The following is a 24064-nucleotide window of genomic DNA, read 5'->3' on the forward strand; positions in this document are numbered from 1 at the left end:
ATCAAAGTCTGAAGACATGAACAGTCACACAATCCGCCTTCTCCTGTTTTATATTTTTTTATGGTACAACTGTTAAACTTTTATATGGCTGACGTAAGTGTTGCTGCGCTGCCTACAGGCACACCCTTTGCTTATCACAGCCATAAATCGCTCTAAACGAGCTGCTAATCGCAGATTAATGGTGTTAGAGATAGGCCGCAGCCTGCCACCCTCGCCTGCTCTTATCTCCACTCAGATACTCCTATCAGAGTTCCTGCTGGGCTGCCTTACGCAGGCTCTGAAGAAGCAGGCCAGCCGCTTGGCTCAAGCCGCTTCAGGCGTTGTTTCAGCTGCGACTGAGGACTTTGGTGTGATATAAAGTATGAGGTGGCAAAATGACAGTGTGTTATCATTGGATTGATAAATTACATGACACAAAGCACCTTTCTGAGTACAGCGAGGGTATTGTCAGTAACTGAATCATGAATCATAAAAAAGACGGAAGATCTATGAACAACAATAACCAGTACATAGAAACTGCATAAAGCCAAAATAACAAGTAGGGGTGGGCGATATGGCAAACATTTTAAAAGTCGGAGAGGTTTGATAAGCTGGAACAGACAAAAAAGAACAAATACACTCTTAAGCAAAGGTGCCTGAAAGGGTTCTTTACATGATGCCATAGAAGAATCTTTTATTTACAGCAGTGGTTCTCTAAAGAACCATTTTTGTGGTTGTGAAAGTGACAAAATGTAACAGTTCTAGAAAGCACTCTTAAATTGGTGTTGAACTCTTATATTATGTAAAGGTTTATTAAATCTTTGAAAGGTTCTTCATGGTCATACATTTCTTTTTTAAACCTGGTTCTTTAGAGAACCTAGAGTGGTTCTTCTACAGCATTGCTTAAAAACCATTTGTGGCACTTTTATTCCATTTCATTATCATAAACTATGAATGCAGTGATTCTTATACAGTTTTTTTCCACACTAAATCCAATTAATTAGGTCTAATTATGCTCTTTGTAGTGAAACATGCAGTTGGTGAGTGTTCTTTAAGGACTGATGATATCCGCAAGATGTTCAGAGAAGCATCTTGTGATGCAAAGTGTCAGAATGTATCATGATAACAATAAAAATTGTCATTTTGACCACCACTAGTAACAGGTAGCTGATTGGAGATCAGTCCACTATGTCATTTCTAATAGTGTTTAATTGTGCTGCTACAGCTTTACTGATGTATTTTGTTCCAGCTTGTTTGCAAACCTCAGAGAAAATAAATACTGTGACACATAACGTTTTGTGATATAGTTGCCATATCATTACACCTTAATTATGAAGCACATTTGCAGGTGGGGAAGAATGAGATGTTTAGCAGTGGGTGACTCATGTGTGCGTAAGTGTCCCGGTTGTTTCATCATTACTGAGATCATGATAGGACCAGATACAATTACCTGAAACTGTGTTTGCTTCAGGGCATACACATACGCTGGTCTTCTCCATAACCTTGCTCCAAAGGCCTATCTGGATGGTTAAGATTTTTTGGCTGCCTTTCTCTGTTTTAATGCCAAGAAATCCTCATGGACGGGAGCAGAGTGAAAGGAAACTCATTTCCATATGAAGCTAACACAGGCAGTGGACCTGAACTTATTAGAACTACTGTCTCTCTCTCTCTCTCTCTCTCTCTCTCTCTCTCTCTCTCTCTCTCTCTCTCACTGTCATGTCCTTTTCTCTCCTAGCTGAGTAGATTCAGTAGATTCATTATGTTAAGGGTAGATAGTAATAAAATGTAATATGCATGAATGTGACTGGAGGGTCTGTTGGGTTTTTAATTGTAAAGACCCTGTGGTGTGTAGCCTCACCGATTTCACTCTCTTATCTCCCTCAGTGACCCAGCTACGCTCCACAAACCACAGCATACGCACACCTGTACACAGTGCACACACAGCTTTATTGATCAGCATGTTTTTAAACAATTGGAATTAACTATCATTACCGAAGTGCTGTTTTATTTGCCAATAGCTGATTTTAAATTCTGCTCTTTGAACGTGTTATTAATGCAAGGGTTTCAGTATTTCTTTGTTCTCAGAGAACCTACTTTGTAAAGGAAAAGAAAACCCAACCCAGTAAAAAAACACCCAACTATGACTGTTGCAATCAGTACATGCCCAGAAAAAGAGCTTTTCAGGGTTCTAACGCTGTTAGTGAGTTGGTACCTTAAATATACATCTTCAGTGGTTTTAATCAGGGAATATAATTGTACCATATTACGTTACAATATTTTTGGTAGTCACATTGACTCCATATATTGTTTTGTCCCCTGGCTTGTTATTTTATTATTCTACTTATAAAAAAATGTTTCATTATAAAAGAGTACAAATAAGCTCTTTTTTCTTCCCAAACTGAAACTATTGTAGTATTATACCTCATTTAACTGCTATCATCAGGTCCCCAGTAGCGCAACTTGACTATTTTTCCATGTAAATCTGTTATCAGATTAACTAGGACAAGGCTGTCAGTGTGTGAAATACTGTGACTATGTTGGGCTGCTAGCGAGCAATGAGGAGTGAAAGTGGAAGCATGAGAACCACCTACTGTGAAAATAATTCACACTACTACACAAAGTCGGCCATGCTGAGATAAAATGGAGAGCAGTGCTGCAGCTGTCATCATATCAAAAAATTGTGCACAACCACCACAATTAAAATCGCATTTGACTCAATAAAAACATTTTATAAATGTTGACTCACTTGCTCATCTACAAAGATAAAAGCTCAATTTGCTTCCAGTTGTGTAAACCATACACATTTCCATCAAAATATATCCAATCAATGATATTAGAGAAAAAATACATAGCTCAACAGAGGGCCAAAATAGACGCAAATTGCATTGTATGGCTACTGTGAAAAAGGGTTAAGGCACACAGTTGGCACATATTTACCTGAACAGTGCCTTTTTGTCTGAGAGAGAGAAAGAGAGAGAGGGAGAGAGAGATATCGTAAAACATGCGCTGCAAAAAAAGAAATAATGCTTAGAACAAGTAAAATTACCTGCCAATGGAACAAGACACTTTCATAAGATAAAGCTTCTTAACAACAAGTAAAAATGTCTGGAAATAAATTAAATAATCTCACAATATTCTTACAACAGTTTTATAATGAGAACGAGTAGATATATGACTACATTGTTTACACTCACTAAGATATAATTTTTTGCAGTGTATATGTGTCTTTGAATAAGAGGCAGGACATGTACTAAATAAGATAAGAGAAAAAATCCCTATCTATGTGTATCCATTGTTCTGAGCAGTGCCTTGGTAAGAAATGTGTGAATTCTTTTGCTTATATCATACTATGTTTCTAAATCTTCCACTCAAGGGAGAAGAAATAAAGATTTTTTTCTTCTTCTACTTCACTTTTTAATTACCTTCATACTAAGACTCAGTGCCTCAATATAAAGAGTAGAGGGAGAGAGAGGGACAGTCGAGAGGTGAAGAAGTGTGTTGATCCATTGGTGCCGGATGTGTGTGCGTGTGTGTGCGTGTGTGTATGAGAGAAATATGAGTCTTGCCGGAGGCGTGGATCGATCAGACTTTAGCTGGAGAATTCTCAGCCTCCATCTGCTGAGCCCAAGAAGCTGATTAGCTCATCTCACATTCTCTGAAACAGGAGAGCAGAGTAAATAAAGAGAATGGAGGGAGCTGATGAGGTGAACAGGCAAAGCAGATGAAAAAAAGAAGAATGTAAGAAAGAAAAAAAAAAACAAACAACTTGAAAAAAAGCCTTTTTGTACAGTTGGTTTATGTGCCTGGGCAGACAGAAGAGGGCCCATCTGAAAATACTGTGATCAATAGAGTATCAGTCTTAAGAAGTTCTGAGAACTGATAACATCAGCCAGTGGAGATGAATTAGGCCAAAAACTAAGAAGACTCCTGTAGGTTTTGTTGAATAGGTCTGTACTGACTGGCATGACTGTTAGTTGTCAACTGTGAATGGTCAGGTATGATTGTCGGTTTTCAATTGTCAGATTTCTGTTGAACAGTTTAAATAAAGAACAGAAACTCACAAAGTCTTAATATATTGTGGAGTAGGGGCGGGGCTTCCCTTGATACTTGCCGATATCAAGTCTTTTGAATTTGTGTGTCATTTTGTGGTCAGCGACATTCCCATATTAGGAACTCCGGCTCTCAGTAGTTTTTTACTCTATAGGAAAAATGAATAGCATTTTAAAAAATTGCTGCTACAAAGATGTTCCAAAGCTGATACGTTTTGTCCTTTGTACACTTTTCCCAGAATGTCACTGTATTTTCTGAACTATGAGCTTGTTTGGTTGTGGAAAATATGAATATTGCTACACCCATGTTAAAGCAAGCTAATGCTTCTGCATATTGAAATGACACTGCTTGAAAATAAGTTCACTATTTAACTTCTACATGATAATATAACAACACCAGCTACTTAAAGTGTAGGCTTCTACTGCCAAAGCAACTCAATAACCACCTTTAGCAAACAAGCAAAAAAAGCTTGCTGGTTTTATGGAGTATTTTGGTCAGGTTATGATGTAAAATAATAGCATATAGCATATAAAAATTGTATTTTGACTACTTTATGTCCTTGTAAATGTACATAGGATGAACCATATAATCTTTTTATTGCCACAGGGCACAGTGGTAGGAATTTTCAAGAATGCCATTCATTTTTCCCATAATATAAATCTCTGACCCATCAATATTAGCCGATTTTATCTGTCTACTGCTATATTAGTTGGGCACTATTACTGAGGGGGCTTAAAAAAAAGAAATGAAGGGTTTTGTTCCAAAAAGCATTATAGACTACATTCAAGAATTTTTTTTTCCTGGTATATGTTGTTAGGAGTGAGTTTTACACATTCAAGAAATAGTAATGCTGTGTTATAATTAATACCACCTTTAACCCCTTAAATGGCCAGGGCCAGCCAGTGGGCCCAAAGGTTTCTACACACTTCTAACCTGAGAATAGCTCAACTAGTTTGCATTGTAGTCTGTGTAATTACTGTATAATAAGCCTTAGTATGTAAAAAGCCTGGGGTTTTAAGGGGTTAATAGAGAATTTCTCTTGTGCATCAGCTGTTATACTTTTAAAGAAAAATGTTATATCCAAAATAGTAATGGATATATAGCATTTTGCAAATTCTTCAATATCAACAAACAACAGAAACCAACAAATGCCCAAAGAAAGGAGGAATATTTTGAAGAATGGCCCACCTTTAGTGAAATGCTGAGTGTATTCAAGGATATGAATGAGAAATGAATGGACGATGGATGCAGTTCAAAGTGGGCTGTGAATAAAACATACAGTTTTTCTTCTATGAAGTATGAAAGTGGCTTTCGGGAGGGCTGGCGAGCAGGACCCACCTGTGCATGTGTGTGTGTATACGTGCATTCTAACAAAAGGGCATGGCTTTGTTATCATGCTGTGCTCAGGATCAAAAGCACTAATGTCAGCAGGTTTTGAAACGGGGGTTAATTTTGTGTGTCTTCATCGGCTGGAGCGTCCAGACACATTCTGTGCTTTCGCTCATTATTTTTTCAACACTGTTCAATTAAATGGCTCTTCTTTGTGTCACCTACTGTTTCTTATTAAGCATATTCTTTTGTGAATCTCTTTTTTTTTACTTTTTTTCTCCTGCAAGTGTTGTAATTACAGTGTCTAGACATCTCCATGGGACAGAGATGATCAAATAAAATGGTAAAATTACGGTTCCAGACTCTGGAGATGGTACACATTTTAATGAACGACTGCATCTCTTTTTATCACCACAGATTTGAAATCTTTAGAACGTTACTAGATTGGATTTTGTTACCATGTTGATTTTTTTGACTAAAGGCTTGTACCTGCTGTCATAACAATAGTGAATAGCACAGTGAAAAAAGTTCTTTGTTAGCTTTTCACCAGCTCTTTGTCAGATGTTGCTGTTGAAAGACAGAGTGTTGCAGGAATTTCATTTTTGTTTGGGTTTTTTTTTTGTTTTGTTTTGTTTTTACAAAAGCTACTGTGGAAAGTGTCTCTTTTCAGTCAAAACAGCCATTAATCACAAATTCTTTACTTTTCTGTGTAGAAAAAGCAGAAAAGATTACAAAGACTAGAGTATAATATTAAATCTAACATTTTTAATTAGTCTGCTCTTTACTTTTGTGCACTCTACTGCTACTTTAACTCTTCCATCCTTACAGTCTTCAAACCAACCAGTTACAGCTATGTCCTCCCAACGAAAGCTGTTCAAAAGGAGTCAGCGACATTATGTTCCCCTTACAAAAGACACTAACATTCACACAAGCAACTGCCCAGACTCACCTTAGCTGCCTTCCACATTTCTTTCTCATGTGCATCTAAAATGGCTAGAGCAGATATTTCAGAGGAGATTAGATATAAGATAATCCACTTACATAAAGAAGGGGAGAGTCAAAGAAATATGTGTGAGTTTCTAAAACCGGGGTTCAGAAAATTATTAACAGAAAGAAAAACAATAGAAGAGAGAAAATTGGGCTCCTAACTGTGCAACATCCCAGAGTCCAGACCTCAGCATCACTGAATGGATTTGGGATTAATTGAATTGTGAGAAGCAGAAGATATAACCAGCTTCAAAGACTGAACTTTAGAAGTCTGGAAAAATATTCCTGCAGATTTTTCTAAAAACTGAAAGCAAGTTGTAACAACTTTAATGATGGGTGGAGGGAGGACGGCAGGGGCAGGTGTGAAGACGGAGGGCTTTTTATTATTTATACACAACGCAAAAACAACTCGGCTTTTCAGCCCACAGACAAATTAAGACAAAACACTCGCTGGGACTTTTCAGTCCTTTTTTTCCCTCTCTTGTTCAGTTCAGCTCAGCTCAGCTCAGTTTAGTTTAGTTTAGTTTAGTTCGGCTCAGCTCTCATGCCTTCACTGGTCTCCTTCTCTCTCTGGGCTCTGTCACCTACTGAGGGAAGAGATGACTATAAGTAGGCTGGCAGAAACAAGGCACAGGTGAACATCATCAGCTACTTAGCCCGCTGGTTCAGCCTGACCGGCTTCTCTGTCTTGCATTCGATGCTCGGCCACACCCCCTTCTCTACACAAGTCTAGTGAAAAAAATGGAAGTTGTAACAAAGGCAAAGTGTGGAGACACTAAATACTGAAGAAAATGTAAGTTTTCTGTTTTTTATTATTGTTATTAAATAAATTAAATTAATAAATGTTTCATGTTTGTGTTTCAACTGAGAGAGTAAGCCATTTCCTTTCAGTTACTGAGGTAAAGGTTAGGGATAGGTAGGGTTAAGCTTAGAAAACTGTCACTACATGTAGATACTACAAGATTTTAAATAACAGCGACCCCATATACTGAGAGGGTAGAAAAACAAGTGTGTGTGTGTGTGTGTGTGTGTGTGTGTGTAAGAGAGAGAGAGAGAGAGAGAGAGAGAGAGATGGGGGATGGGCTTAGAGGGGGGTGTGAATGAGCATCAATGCCAGGCTGTGGGTTGTTGGAATAAATGAATTCTGACCCTGGACTGCCAATTAATCCCAGCTCTTTTTAATTGTTGCTGAATGGGCTCTAAAGGCCAGTGTGAAGACACACACACACATAGAGCCTTCTCTACCCCTGGGCATTAAGGATGCCATGCTCATTTGCATATAAACCAGGTCTTGCGGGTGCAGTTCACTGGTCTCTGAACAGAAGTAATGACTTCACTCCAGCTGTAGAGATTACCTTTCTGCCCCCGTTTTTAGCTAATTTTTATCCTCTTTACAGCATGAACTGGGTTCCTTTAGACTTTTATCGAACATGAACACAGAAATATACAGATGTGTAGCTGCACTGTGTAGCAGTGTCTCTTGCAGTCTTGCATGGCTCTGGAAGTCCTCTTATCTCTCCCCTCCGCCCTTCTCCTCTCGTTTCTCGCCTTTGATCAAGGAAGTTGCAAACCCCTAAAATGACAGTGGCATAGCTAAAGTGTTGCTCCGCTGCACTCCAAAGAGAGGATACTGTAATTGGAGGGTGAGCTTCTTCCTCACAGAGCCTTTGTTTGTGGGCTGTATTTGCTCCCTTTCTTATGGGAATTATCAGCACCTGCTTTAGGAAAATCCAAAGAAAAAAGAGAGAGAAGACAAGCAGGCTTTGCCACATGAAATCAGTGCTCATTATTTCCAATAACAATACAGTATTTTGCATTGTTATTTCACCCAGTGATCTAAAATGAGTTCTCCATTCATGTCTTCCTTTCTGAAAAGCATCAACACCTGCTTAGTGGTGTCCAAAAAGAAGGAGTTGCAGACTGTGTCATATTAAATCAGTGCTCATTATTTCCAGTAACAATTGTTTTTTTCACCCAGTGAATTTAAATGAATTCTCAATTGTGTGTGTGGCGGTTTTTCATGCCAAGAATTTTGTGAAGGCTAAAAAATCTATTGTTTTAATTGCTGGCACTGGTGTGGGTCAATAAGCAGATTGTCACAGGAAGCCTTGTTTTAACTTCATTAGGGGAATACAAAACAAAAATGGTGTGTGAGTGAAGGAGCATGCTAAAGGGAAAAAAAGACTGGATCAGCAAAGGCTGTGAAGCTTCATCAGCACCTGTGCAGGATGTCCTTGAAAAGCCCTGCCTGGACATGTCTCCTTTACTGTCTCACTTATGCTCTGTCTCATTGCCATACACTGTGCTAGGATCTCTCTTTATTTAGCTCCTCTACATTTGTCCGATCACGTTACAGATTTTCGACTCACTGTAGTAACCTGTCTTGCTAAATTTCAATGCTTTCCCTTTGTGTATCCTTCAGGATCCCGTCTGCGGCAGGAAGATTACCCACCCCGCATTGTGGAGCACCCCTCTGACCTGATAGTGTCCAAGGGCGAGCCGGCCACCCTCAACTGCAAGGCCGAGGGCCGGCCCATGCCCACCGTGGAGTGGTACAAGGACGGTGAGAGGGTGGAGACGGACCGGGACAACTCACGTTCGCACCGCATGCTGCTGCCCAGTGGCTCCCTCTTCTTCCTGAGAATAGTCCACGGCCGTCGCAGCAAACCGGACGAGGGCTCGTATGTGTGCGTGGCCCGAAACTACCTCGGAGAAGCAGTCAGCCACAATGCCTCGCTGGAAGTAGCCAGTAAGTGCATGGCTTATTTGTACTGGCTTGTTTTTTTGAGATTTTGCGGATTCCCAGACCAGCTATGAGAAAGTTACATTAGCTCAGGTTCGTTCTGTGTTCAGTCACTCAAGGATGACTGAATTTCCTAATTGAAGCAGCTGTCTTGCTCGTCGATTGAGGCCTCTTTGGGACCACCAGCTTTTCTCTGAGACCAGTAGCTTCTTTGCATGGCCTAAACACTCTTAAAAATAATGGTGCCAAAAAGGTTCCTTAGGACAGTGGTTCTGCAGGGAAACGATGATTCTTCTATGTGTATTCTATTCTTCTATCTCTATTCTTCTAGGTCCTCAGGAACCCCCAGATGGTCTATATTTGTCAAACCCAACATGCAACATGTAGGCGTAAAGTAAAAATGTGGAACTTCTAGGGGGATCTGAAGGAACTTCTGCCAGAAAAGAACCACTTTCAGTTCCACACAGAACTTACCAATTAATACAATTTTGAAGAACTATTTTTGTGCATGAAATGTGTGGTGTGAATAATAGGTACCACTTTAGTGAGGGGCAGCATTTGTAAGGCTACCTGACACATAGATAAGCCTTTCATGACAACTGACATATACCAATATAAACATTTATAAAGCTTATTCCAACAAGCATCAGTCGTCAAAGGCTGCTTTAGTCAGTTTCACCACATAACGTGTTATGAGAACTGATGCTTTTTGGAATAAACCTTTATAAATGTTTATATAGCTGTGCGTCAGTTGTCATGAAAGGCGTGTGTAGGCGTAATGTATCCTATAATATAACATAGAAGTTCTTTAGCGATTAAAGTCTTTTCTTAGACCTTGACAGCCAAGAACCATTTGGGAACCATTGCTTTTAAGAGTGGAGATGATCAAATAGATCTGTAAAATTGGGGTTCCTGATGCTGGGAGGTTCCACATTTTAGCAAAATGGGGAGCATTTTGTAAGCTGTGAAACCAACATTGACAATTACCAATCCAGCTGTAAGAAAGACAGCTCTGTTCAATCACTCAAGGATGTGACTGAATTTCCTCATCACAGCAGTTTTCTCTCAGCTTTCTTGGTCTTTGAATAATGATGTCCTGATTGAGGCCTCTGTGGGACCAGTAGCTTTTCCCTCGGGTGGTTTGAAACCAGGCCACAGTCTTAATTCAGGCCTCTTGTCTCTGACCCTGTGGCCATGCTCTGAATGCAGGAGAAGGCTGTACCTTCTCCAGCTGAATGGGAAGGGTTTCCAGTTTCCTCCTGGGGCTGGGTCCTCAATGGGCTCACTGGGTTGGATAATCTAGAGATGGGCAGGATGTGCTCGCGTCGGTGGGCCTGCCTGGCAGTCCTGGTGGATGGAGCAAGCCAGATACAGCTAGGTTGAGTAGTTCTTAAAGAACTCTCAGTAGGTGGTCAGGAGTCATCAGAGATACAAAGCCTCTCCCACAGTTGTTGTCCAAGATGCAATGTTTGGCTGAAGAGAGATATATAGTGGTTTTATTTTGTCTCACAAATCACAAATTATAAAATAAACTAGCAGTTTATTAGCATTAGCAACCATCTGACTGGTGATTGGATAAGATATAACGAATATATAAGGATATCAGAAAACCTCACTCTTGAAAAGACTGTTTGTAAGTAGTGCTTCATAAACATACACATACGTAATCAGATTGTTCCTGGTTTTTGGTGTTTTTTGGTGTTGTGGTCACCTTTCCTGCCTTCTATAGGAACCATTAACATACTTACTCCAAAGTGAATAAGTCTCATAGCTTGTTTTGTCCAGCTCTAGACTGCCTAAGGACTCTTGGGCAGATTTATTCCAAACCATGCAAATTGTATATTTTGAACTGCTTTAAAATAAGGTTTTTTGGGGGGTTAAACTAATTTAGATTTTATGTGGTCTTGCTGTGATCATTGCAAGGAAGTTCCTTCATTTCTGTCATGTGGATTAATGCAAATCTGTTTTTTTTCCTTTTGAACTCACTTTGCTGCCATTTTAATGATGGATTTGCCTCAGAAAGTGCTTGGCCTGTGACATGAACTTCTCAATATACCATCTCTTCTCAAGCTTGAGAGAGGAGTGAGTGGAGAGGATCTCAGATATCAACCACTTTTCAAGTATGCCCAGGAGCTGTCACCAAGACTCTTGCTGTAATCTAATCGACCTGGCAGTGGGTTGTGTGGGGGAACGGTCGACTGCTTTGAGTTGAAGTGAAATGTGTGACATTGGCATCTGCTGCTGAATGGGCAGAGTTACAGCTCCTGAATCATCCTACCTCTACGTTCCTGCACATTTTTTTTTTCTTTTTACACCCATATAGCTGTTACCCCATTCTTACTTACATCAGCTTGTGAAAAGCTTAAATAGATAAGATCTTTATGAAGGTCTGATGCTGTTTAACTTCTCTTAAATCTCTTTATGATTGACTACAGAAACTGAATGCCTGCACCCTTCGAGATTTAGATTATACACATAAAATCTAAATGTCAAGCAATACGAGCTCAGATTCATAAATATAACACGTGATGGTGCTGCACAATATAATTGCCTGTGCCGTATGTCCTTTGCAGTCTCACAAAATCTTACATCAATGTCCTGACATTAGGACTATGCTGCTAAGAAATTGAGCGTTTCTTGAGAGCCCTACTGAGATATTTTGAGAATTTGGTGAGCATTCTGAAGGATCGCAGACATTCATGTGGTTGGTCGGGTCGTATTGCAATCAAAATATGTAATAATATATATGCCATGTGATATTTCGTTCATACCGAACAGCTATAGCACATGGCAGGAGTATCGGCAAGTCCTGGAGCTAAAAACAGAAGCGCTGAAAGCAGATGATATACACTGTTCATTGCAGAGGCTGCATTTCAAAGTACAAAAACGAGTGGCTTGGCGGGAAGATGGTTTGGCCAGAAGAGAGAAAGAAAGAGAGAGAGAAAACATGGTCTGCCTGGCCACAGCCCTTAGGCTGCTTATTCTGTGTAAGGTTCAAACAGGACCATAATGGCATGGTGGCAAAGCTCAAAAACCCTCACCGTGTGTTTCCTAGTGCACCCCCCCACTTCTCTTCACCCCAGCCACCCCACATGTAATTATGTTGCCCAAGCAACCAGCGCTGGAGCCCTTTGGTAGGAATGTAGTAGACACTATGGCTCTTGGGTTTTACAATGCTTTATTTTAAACTGAAAGAGCAACATTCTCCAGAGGCTAACACTGCACTACTGTCATCTATCCAGCATGTCTGAAACCGCCCGAGTACCTGTAAGAGGCTTTATGATAAATTGACTTCATCATTACCATTAGATGACCAATGGGTAACATACATCATAAGTACAGTTATTGGTCTAATATAACGACAATGATGACAGCGTCAGATATTTGGGTGGTTCCTGACTTTTCATTCACCCTGTAGAACACACATGTTATTTTTTGGTCCAAAGTAGGTCTGAAAAGGAGAAGGAGAATTCCACAGATTTTTCAAATTTTCAGTATAATTAAATTATTAAGATGTAAGTCATTCAGAGGGGTTGATGTGAAATATGAAGCCAGACATGATTCAGTTGTGTATATTTGCTTAACATTACAAAAGAAATTTATAAAAATGCATTTTTACTATGTGTAAGTACTAATTTAACTCAAAATGGTCCATTCTAGAGAAGCTTACGAGAGTCTGAATTGTTCATAGTGGTGGTGATGGGAACAAGACCTCCAAAGAGTTTAATACCTCTAAAAGCTCTTTCATTGAAATTTGTTTTGTGACATGGTTAAAAATATGCTATCTGATACTTTCTCATAGTTTTGAGAAGGTTTTGGACTAAAATTCTTTTTTTAATCCATTCAGGGCAGTGAGGTACATGCAGGGTGTTATAAGGCAAAATAGTCCCCTTTGTCAACATTGCATATTAACACTCAGAAGACACATGTAGGTTCACTGGTGGTTTTGCATAGTAAATAAAATGTATATATTTTATATATTTATATATTTGCGTTGTAGACTTTGTGACCACTATCACACTACTGTAAAGAAATCTCTACAATAAATTTCACATCAAACTACTCTGAATGGTTTTGTTTACAGAAAATCTGAAGGACATTATAGAACATTATCTTCTGCTGTTTATTTAAGGTTTTAGAAATGTGACTAGTGAGTGACAGTCATATTTCACAATTCACAGTAGACCAGTTAAAAATATAAAGAGAACATTATATTGGGTCAAACTGTTATTGAAATTTTTTAAATAAAAAATTCTGTTAAATGTCAAAATCTTAAATGTAAAAATTCTTAAAATTGATATTAGCCACAAAAAGTTCATATTAGTTGGGCCCTATTTTGCGTTGTGTTTTGAAATTGTTATTTCCTTACATCTACTGTGCCCAGCCGCTTACAGGGCGCTCAGTCATTTCACTTTTCACTGCAGGAATATTAGCGCTAGTTTTGCCAATAAAACCTGGTAAAGGGAAGTTGTCCCATAAAATCTATTTGTTCTGCTTAACCCACATGGCTTTGTAAGAATCCTGTTTGAAAGCTGAAAACACAAGTTTTTTCTTTTTTCCTCCAGTGTTATTTTAGGAGTTCAGCTTTTATGATCATCCAACACGAGGGTGACTGTGAAGCTAATCCGCTTTTCAACATGTGCTGTTTTGCCAGGCAGTGAGATTTAGCCCAGGTTTGTTGAGGTTTATCATTAACTTGAGATACAGTCGAGGCCCTTTACTGTGCTGGCCTGGATTCAGAGAGGTAAAGTGGGTTAATGCAGGCATTCCCTTGGTTTTTTTCTGCCTTATGTACACTCACATGACCCTGAGGATGGATGTGTTCCTTTGTCTCTGTGTTTTCTTTTCTATATGATACTCGGAGGCTGTAATGTGTCATTCTTTGTTGGCGTATAATGGCCTGCAGTGGAACAAAAGATTAGAGAGCAGGGTGTGTAAGAGAAGAAGGGCTGAGAGAGGAGTGTGAGAGCCTGCTCTTATCCGTAAGCGCTCACTGTTGAGCCCCATGACTGCAGGCCACATTACGTAATGTGTAGTGTCAGGCTGTGTTTTGAAGAATGACAGACGTGTCTGTCAAGTACTCCCCCCATCTGGCAACAGCTGTGAAAATGGTGATCAAAGAGAGAGGGGACTTTTTTGACCCATTAAAAATGATGAAATCAGATTTCCAAAGGATTCTATAAATGGGTCCACACTTCATTTCCTCACTCCTCTATCAATATAGAATTTACATATTTTTTATAAGTTTTATTCCAAGTTTAATATGAATAACTAAATAATACACATACAGTTTAAGAGGTTTATTATAGAAATGTTCATGATACATAGTCACATCCCCTTCTCTGACTTTTTAATGCTGTTTTTCCTCCTCTCTTTTACTCTTGTTCTCTCTGAAGAGTCAGTGTTGTGCCGTTTGGACCCACTAACTCCGAGTAGTCCTTTTAGAAGGTAACTCTCTGGAAAGCCATCACAGATCAAAGGGGCTAATTATAGTGTATTCCTTCAGTTCCTGAACTGGGAGATTAGGAAGGGGGGTTGAAGGGGTTTGAGATCAGTTGTCCAGACGCTGATAGTCCTCACTGCTGGTTATGGCAGTTACTCCTGTGTAACTGCCCACTGAACATGTTGGACTTTTTAGTCTGTGAGGTCCTGCAGACACTGTTCCTGTTGTGTCCAGTGCACTGCAAACTAGCAAGGTTCAAAACATACGTCTCTTACTTTATTTAGAACCATTAGTCTATGTGCTTAATTTAGGGCTGTCATGATTATTCAATTAAAATCGATTACTTGATTGAAAAAAATCAAGTAAAATCTATGTTCTCAAGGAATCGGTTTAGAGATTAATTTGCAGTTTGACTGATAAAAAGTGAATCCACAGTCATTATAAAGCCATATTCATCAGTCTGAAAATTGTCCACAAGGCGGAGATATTAGCACTCAAACTGCCTTTGTAAGCTGAAAGAGGAAACTTCAGCAGCATCTCACGAATGTGTGTGTGGTGTGTGTAGTTGCAAATTTCATGTATGTGAAGTAAATTAAAATGTTTGCTGTTATAAACTGCGCATGTACGATTATTCATCTAAATAATGCTACATTACTTGATTAATAATATAATCCATAGTGACAGGTCTAACTGGAATGCTCCTGCATTTTTGCCCCTAATTTCTGTTTGCTGTTGATTACCGTGGACCCTTTGCTCAAGTAACTGCTCACTGTTTTCCACTGTAAATGTGTTTTCAGTCGTCAAGTTTTCTGTTCTTTTGAAAAGACAGAATTATTTTCTTTGCTGAACATCCGTGGTGAACAACGCTGGAATATTCTAAATATTTATCTGTTCTTTTCTCTGTTCTTGATTTGTTCTTCATGCTGCCCTGGAACTAAATTAAGGTGACTTTCTTCTCTCCTGGCTTTTTGTCTGTGGCCGGATAGGAATTTGGCATGGCAGGAGGAGGGGTCATGGCAGACAGATAGACGTGCTGGAGGGTCATCTGTGAAGCGCGGGGGACAGTTGGCATGCGCTGCTGAAAGACTGCCTGCCCTCTCCCTCTGCACTGTTCAGGACCTCCGCTGACTTTTACACAATTGCAGTTTCATAACACAACATCCTCTTTTTCATTATGAAGCCCCACAAGCCTTGTGGAATTTAGTGCCTTGTCTTTTCCTGTGAACCAGCACTGAGTCTTACTGCAGTATTTGTTTTACAGTGTTTGGTTTAATTAACTTATTAAAAACGCGTGCCTTAATAAGGCCTCTTTTGTGGCGAGCACATACGGCTGTGTCCCTGGAGGATTTTCCTCCCTCCTTCTTCCTCAGCTCCTCTGCTACACTCTTAATGAAATAATTCTCATCCCTCTTTCTTAACTCTGCTCTTTGACTTGGTGATTTTTACAGGGTTGGATAGGTGGAAATGTGTAGAGTGAGAGAAGTTTACCTTACAAATAGGGCTAAAAATGTTGTTTAATAACCGTTATTGTACTATTGGCTGATACTGATATTGCAAAAGGCTGCAATATGAGGTTGGGCCCTCTAACCAATCACAGTCCTTTTTTACTGCAAGCCAGTAGCATCTTGACATATCACCGCTCTAAATGAGTGTTTATGTGAGTGCTCTGATGAATGAAGGTATTCATGTAATCCAACAAAAGTAAAGTTTGGTCAAAATAATGCCGGCCAGTTTTTAACTATGTAATAATATTGATTCACCAGCGTATTTTATTTACATATACTACTGTTCAAAGGTGAAATCATTTGGCATATTAATAAATGTTATTTAATTGTTTAAAAATAATAACTCAGACGGTGCAGAGTGACATTAAATAACAAACCAAAACATGTTGATGAAAAGTTGTAAAACACGTAGTTATTTCTTGTCACAGAACTACCATAAATAATAATAATGAATAATTAATAATAAATTGAACTGCAAAATTTGGTCACCACTTTTTGAGTGTGATGTATCCTGGATTTAGGGGTATATCATGATATTTCAAGATATTTTTCATGATACACATTACATATTTTATGTATTATTTTGACACAAACACAATGAACACACTTAAAAACTGCCATCAGTATCTCAGGGTTTTACATACTGCACTGCATTAAATCCAGTATACGCAACTAATTATGCTGTCTTTGTTATGAAACATGCAGTTGGTCAGTGTTAGTTAAGTAATGACGCTGTCCACAATTTGATCAGAAAGGCTTTTTGTTTATCATATTAGCAACATTTATCACAGTAACAATAAAACAAAAGTCGTGTTGCCCATTTCTACCTGGATATTAATTTTAGTATTAATGTCCAGAATACTTCGCAATTCCATTCTCAATGTTGTACATTTTCTCAGTCATCTACAGCTCTTTTCATCAGTTAAAATTTCATATTTTTTATTAAATAAAACTAACTGTAAAGCCAATTTTATTGTTGGAAATCTATAGAATATTAGCATCATATTAGAATGGTTTTATGCGAGTATCTGAAACAAGTTTGGTTTCATATTATTAAAAACAATGATTCCAAACTTTTGTATGATAGTGTATTTGAATTGTAATACTAGTATTTTGTTCATTTTGTGCAGCTCTCCTTACAACATTTGTGCTTTTTTTTTTTCTCTAAGAAACTTTCGGGAACCAATGTTAAGTAAGGTCAAGCAAGTCAAGCTCTAGGAAACACATCCAGTGGTCAGAATGAAAGTCAGAACACATCTGCTTCTCAGTTGGCAGTGCCTGTATTCTTAGAAACTGGCCTTATTTAATTGGTTGGCTGTTGGGTGTGTGTCTAATTTAGGGCCACGAAAGTCAGTTGAGGATGACCAAAAATCAGAAGAGAGACTAATTCATGATGTCTAATTACAGTGCAGAAGGAAACTGCTGACAGACCTCTCGACATGGAAGATAAAATTCAAGGCTGGAGGGATGTAAGCAGCTCCTGCCCCCTTTTCAGAAATTGTTGTCAATACCAACTCCATTTCACAACCTGACTGGAACTGTGATGTGTGCCCCCAACCTGACATTAGTGTACAGCACTGGGTTCAGAACTGTGTACAAGTGCTATAATGCATTTTCATGACATCAAAACCTCGTAACCAATAATGCACCAGCTGCTGTTTACGTTACATGAGCATTTCAGTATAAATGGAGCAAAAGAAATAGTCTAAAATTACCTAGAATAAAATCTCACTACATTTACATACATTAAAGTTAATAAACGTTTTTTTTCTCCTGTTAAGTTGCCATTTTGAAGCGATGGCAATGACAATATAACACCACACATGGTCTTTTATGGACGCTGGCAACACAGCTCTTTTCCCAGCATAAGCATGCAGATGATAGCACGCGATTAACATTCATAGATTTAATATGACTAATTGCTCTTCAGAACAAGGCTTCCGAACAGCGGCGTCAGCATTGTGTGTCCGGTTGCATCAAAGGTCACAGGCGTGTGTAGTTTATGGAGCGTGGTGGGGGTGGTGCCAGCTGCCCCCCTCACCCCCACTGTGGCTGTCCCAGAAAAGAGACAGGAGGTAGGGCTTAAGAGAGAGAGAGGCTGCAGTGGGCCAGTGACCTGTGTATGGTGATGTGGAAAGAAGACCAGCAGGACGTCCCTGCACTTTGACTTTCACTGCTTTGTTGTGCTAGCGCAGTGAAGAAAGATCTCCCGCTGCTCAGATTGTGGAACGAGGGAGTGGGAAGAATGCGAGGAAGGCAAAAGAGTTCATAGCAGTCATGAGGTTTAGAGTTTATGGATGACCTGATCATGCCCTGATCTCCCTCGTTTTTTCCCCCGAGCTCGATTTGAGTCCTCTAATGTTGTATATCTGCTGATAATGAATCTGGGCTGATATTTATGTTTTTGTGTTTTCATTAGAGATGACACTGATCTGATATCAGGCCAACATGAGCAGAAATAGCTGAATTGGATATTGGAGGGTGAAAAAGAATGAATATGTTTGTGTAACAAATCTATACTGAAACAGCACTAACTGTGTTAACTGTGCAGTTTTTCTGGTGGGGTAATATAGTGTTTGAGTAGTTTGAGCACTATAGCCTACTTTTAGACACTCATCTTAAGTAAAATAAGCGCTCATTTAATAGCTTAATATCGCATCAAGTTGTCTGATACTCAGTGTTTCATTATCAGTACTGGAAAAGAAAAACGTTTTTCTTCCACACCAGGTGTTTCTATCCTTGCACTAAAGCTCTAAATTCCAAAAAAACGCTAAAATATCAGAAAAGAATGCCTGGAAGAGATAAAAAAGTTGGATTATCGATAATGCATGTTTGGCACCAAGTGCAATCAGAGCTGTTTGCCCCAGTGGCGTTTGGAGGGGTTTGGTGGGTGATGGCACAGGGATTTTGGTGGTGGGACAGGGACTTCAATCCTCATTAAATGGGCCACTGCCCGCTCCACCCACTGAACCATTAGGGCTATTGCCACATACAGCTGTCAAAACTGCTCTACTGAGAGCTAATGAAGCTTTGAATCTCTCCACACACAGTGAGTGGGACTCTTGTCTCGTGCTGTACATCACAAACATGTCACATTATCTTCAGGAATTTGCGCACAACTGTAGTTGATGGAAAAGTTGATTCATTCTAATTTTTTTTACAGACTTTCCAGAAATTTGCTTCAAATTTGCAAAATTTTCGAATAGAAACCCAGCTATAGATAATATAGCTCATTAGGAGCATTAAAATTGGAAAGACCAATCCAACAGTGGTAAGATAGACCACTAGTTACTTTAAAACACTGTAAAAACACTTTTTTGGTATGTGCATAATATGACCCGCTCTGAGTTAGCGTATTTTGTTTATTTTTACTATTTTTGTGAAATAACCATTTTATGATGTCTTGAATATGCTACTTATTAATTTCAGGTTTGTCTAATATGTTTAATATGAGTGAAGTAACATCGCTACTCCTTTGTCTCAGCAAACTGTGTATTACCTAGCGATGCACTGATTTGGGAATTGTGGGCTGATGTTGATACCTGATATTTTTCTCCTGCACCTTCTGATCCCAAAATAATATGTAAACATTTATGACAGTACAAAGAGTACATCCTCAAATATCAGTCTGAAGTGTCTGCATGTCCATTAGTCTGTGACATTTTTCGCCCAGTTACAGTCACATAAAAGCTGGACAGTGAGTTTAGGGCTGTATGAGTGGCGAAGCAGGACAGTAGCAGTGTTGGACAGAGAGCTGTCAATCAAGCTGCTCTTTAGCCATGCTCTCACAGTTCTCAGAAGGTCTGATCAGCGTTTTTTTAAGCAGTGTTTGATCATATTGATATATTTTTCATTCAAATCTTGCTGGATGTTTAATATAACACTCAAGTTTAGTATCATACAAACATTTTACTCTTTGTTCTCAGGGACTCTAAATGTTGCATGCTGTGATCATTTATACTGCTTGTGTTTCCTTTTGAAAATGTGCCTCACTGCTGCAAGCCATTTATAATGTTCGTTTACATCATAAATTGGTGTGAAACAGAGCACAATGTGGTAAAAAAAATATAAGAAAGGGAAAAGAAATGGAATTGGATTGTGCTTATTATAGCTGATACAGGTCTACTGAAATTTATTGGCTCCATTTTCTCAGCACATTCAATCTTGATAGGCTCCGATCTCAATCTATCAGATTGTATCAGGACCTCACTGTGGGAGAGATGCTGGATGGATGGTCAACGTTTTCAGGGTGAATGAGTCTGTCAGGGTAACTGCGCTGGACAGTTGGTCGAGGGGCCAGACGCCTGCCCTGTTTGGGACTACTCCCTCTATCTGTCAGAGAGATTCTCTGCTGGAGGGGTGGGGGTCTGCTGAAACTGATGTGTCCTGAAGGATGCTTTAGGCTCTGAAGACTGTGCTGATGGATGAGGTGGTGCAATGAGCAGTCTATGATCTGTCTGAAGAAGCCACTCAGTTTGGTTACTGAAAAAAAGAAAAAGAGGCAAAAGAAAAAGAGAGAACAAGGTAGATGTTAGCAGAGAGCATCTTTATGAGCATCTTGTAAAAAGAAGCTCTAAGATTTGGAGCGTTATGAGGGTATTCTGAGGTTCTAGGCTGACATTGTGGATCAATGTGTAATAACAGAATTATTCATCTTCCTGTGAAAGTGGACTTTTGCAAATACTAAGATCAAAATTGTTCATTTACACTCATAAAAATAATCACATGGAACACATAGAACACACATGGTGTCACACAGAACCGAAAAGCCTTCTTTAGAGCAACACTCCGGATGGTTCTTTAACGAACCATTCCTGAAAATGCAGAAAACGTTTTTAAAGTTTAAAACCTCCACACATTGAAAAATGCATCAATTAAGCATTTTTTCCTAGAAAGCAAGAACCATTTAGGAACCTTTATTTTGTAAAGTGTCCTTCATTCTCTCTAGTTCATACATCAAACAGGCTGTTTATGTTACGTGCATGGGTGTGGCTAGAGTAGATTCCCAGCCATAAAACAGCCAAATGAAAAGGAGCAGGAGCCATGAAAGGGCCATTTAGGGAGGAGAATGGCATTGTTTGAAGATAAGACAGGGGTTGATCTCCCATAGGCCCCAGACGCAGGTAATTAGGTGGCATAGATTTCAGTAGGTTAAATGAGGTAGACTAGACCTGCCTGTCCAGAGTAATTGGGACCTCTTCTTCTCATGCTTCTGAGCACAGCTTTGATCCCAGGAAATGTGCTGTGTCCTTAGGCTGGAGGGGATAGCCTGGACCAGCTGAGCTCCACTGTCCTCAGGTGATTTTGCCCTGCAGGCCACATACCACAGTTATGAGGTAATTCCTCACAATACTGTCTGATTGCTGCGGCATGTGTGAATGGAGCTTACCTTGTGTCCAGTTTACTAATCACACTAATCACACAATGGATAGACAAACTGTTTGTTAGGCCTTAGAAGTCTAGAGTTGTTAGTGTCATTTTGTTATGCCATTTAAATGTAATTAACATTCTGTTCTGAAAGATTTAAGGCTTTATTTCTGACTTTGTCAACAAATGACAGAACATGGCAAAAATGTACAGATGGTTATTCTTTCTGCGAAACAAGACTGGCTGAAAGTTTAGAATGGAGCTTTGCTAGAATTTCTCACTTGTTTCATTGAGATACACTTGATGCAAGGCATCGTTTACCAAGCACCAGTGAGTGAGTGAGTGAGTGAGTGAGTTACAACCCAGTGTGTTTGTTAATTGCAGTTTCATTTTATTTAGCCACATTTTATATACTTTTTATTAGCTAAACTTGCAATGAAACCAACATTATTTTGTCTGTAATGGGCCAAACTGGCATTTTAGGTTTAAGTTTAAATTAGTTGCCTATTTAAATAACATGGATCAAATAAAGTGCTACATTGAAAGCACTGGCTATTCAGCAAAATGACTAATGCATAATAATGCTACAGCATTTTGGTACAGGTGTAACAGCAGCATTCAAATACAGTGCAAGTGCAATTACCTCACTTGCATTATTCACACCATGAAATCTTCCAAAATGAAAACATAAATTGGCTGATTTCAGATTTTGAGCAAAAATCTGCCAAATCCAATCTTGGCCCATTTCGATTGCGCATCCCTAATTCTGACTCTGTTTTATTAAATGAAAGTTCATTTATTTTCGGGAGTACAAGTGAGAGATAATTCATATAAAGTTTACACACTTTTGTAATTGCCATCAATGACTGTAGCGCCCAAGGAAATGGACAATAATGTGCCTAAAGGTTTAATGTAAATATGCCCTTAAACAGTGCAGTACAGTCTGCCCCCGGTTGGTCAGGAGAAGAGAGGGCCTCAGAGACAGTGAGTGGCTGATACAGCTGGACTTATCCCATCATTCAGACACTTGTGTGTTCATATCAAACACCCCCTCCCCCCTTCTTCTCTCCACTTTAGCTCTCTAACAGAGTTCCTGATAAACATTGCATAGCTTAGACGATTGCATCCTCCTGTTGCAGCGGACCTTACATACTGGCCGGGCGATAGAGTGATTTCCTCTCCACTGGCCTCCGTTCACGATAAACTCTGATGATTGTAAAGTCCATCTCGGCTGGAGGGTGCAGATAGGACGCGTGTGTCTCGTGCTAAGCTGCCCTTTCGAGTGGAGCACTGAGCTATTAGGACCCACTGCTGCCTTTAATCTCCCTGCTCTTGGCTCGAGGGTGTCTGGAGGCCTCTGGGTTTATTTTTTTTAATGTCTGTGTATGATGCAGTTTTGCACTGCTAGATTGAAGCCTTTAATAGAGCAAGGTTAAGCTGTTGCTTGAAGCCTTTCAGCCGGCTGCTCTGATAAAGGCTGGGGAGGATTAAGGTATGTGGAGGAACGTATGAGATTTGAGGCAGGTTTTTTGGGCAAAAAAGGGCAGTTTGAGATGAATTCTCCTTACTTCTTACCTGGAGCCGACCGATGTATTAGTTGGCTGATAATATCAGACAGTATTGAGGTCCCATGGATTTATGGATATCTGTGAAAATCTCACTGATAAACATCCAATTTTCAATACTTTTATTTTGTAATGAGCAACATTCCCTTCAGATCTATCTATCTATCTATCTATCTATCTGTCTATCTATCTATCTATCTATCTATCTATCTATCTATCTATCTATTTATCTATCTAAATAAAACCATTTTAGTGTCTTATTATTCTGGGATGTCCCTTCACTTTTTAATAAGAACAATTTTTAACAACCAAAGTAAAGGTGAAATATATTTATTGTACAAAATAGTGAAGAAGCAACTGAACAATATATACAATATATACATAAAACTATGTCTAAATTGCTTTCTAACAGTAGCCCCTAAAGGTTGTTCCACATCTTAATTTCTTTAAGCCTGAAGTTAGCTTCTGATTGGGCAGCTTTTTATTTTTTGTTGCACCTGTACAGGCACCTGAATGTAACTGCTTTACCATTTAAAGTGGAACGGGAAATTTGAATTAGAAGCCAACTTAATTGTATTTCTTAACTCATTTGTCTCATATGTGCATCTCATGCACTCATACCTCTGACCAACAGACACTGCCGGAATTTGGCAAATATTACGTTTATACAGCTATCAGTACGAGCTGATTTGGCCAAGTTGGCAGCATCAGCCAGGCCTTGTTCCTCTAGAGTTCATGTTAAGCTAAAGTTAACCCCAAAAGTCTAGCCATTCCTTTATCTCTGTTGCCTCAAAAACAAAGTGGACCACTTCAGCTGCAACAGTCTAGACAGCAGGAGGTTGTCGAGGGAGGACTTTGTTTGTATTTTCAAATATGACGGTACACCCCTAGCTCAGCCATACAGCTAAATGGGCCAGCGTTAGTGTGGCTTGCACTGTATGTACGTTGGGTTATCTGCTTTGTCTTGTGGCATTCCAGTCTAACAGTTATGACTGTATACTGTGCCGGTACACTGGAAGAACCGGTATATCACCCAGTACTATTCAAGATATTTTCATGATGTATGATATGCAGTGTTTTGTTTTTGTGAGGATTA

At 39.3% G+C, this 24064-nt stretch overlaps 1 protein-coding gene across 1 annotated transcript in view; it reads left to right on the top strand.

Moving 5' to 3' along the window:
* Positions 1-24064, top strand: part of robo1 (roundabout, axon guidance receptor, homolog 1 (Drosophila)) — a 329382-nt gene that overhangs the window by 146061 nt on the left and 159257 nt on the right. The window contains 1 exon segment of the mRNA XM_036564441.1: positions 8768-9094. Coding sequence (XP_036420334.1) covers positions 8768-9094 — 327 coding nt within the window.

Source organism: Colossoma macropomum, unplaced genomic scaffold (genome assembly GCF_904425465.1).
Source record: "Colossoma macropomum unplaced genomic scaffold, Colossoma_macropomum, whole genome shotgun sequence".
NCBI lineage: Eukaryota > Metazoa > Chordata > Actinopteri > Characiformes > Serrasalmidae > Colossoma > Colossoma macropomum.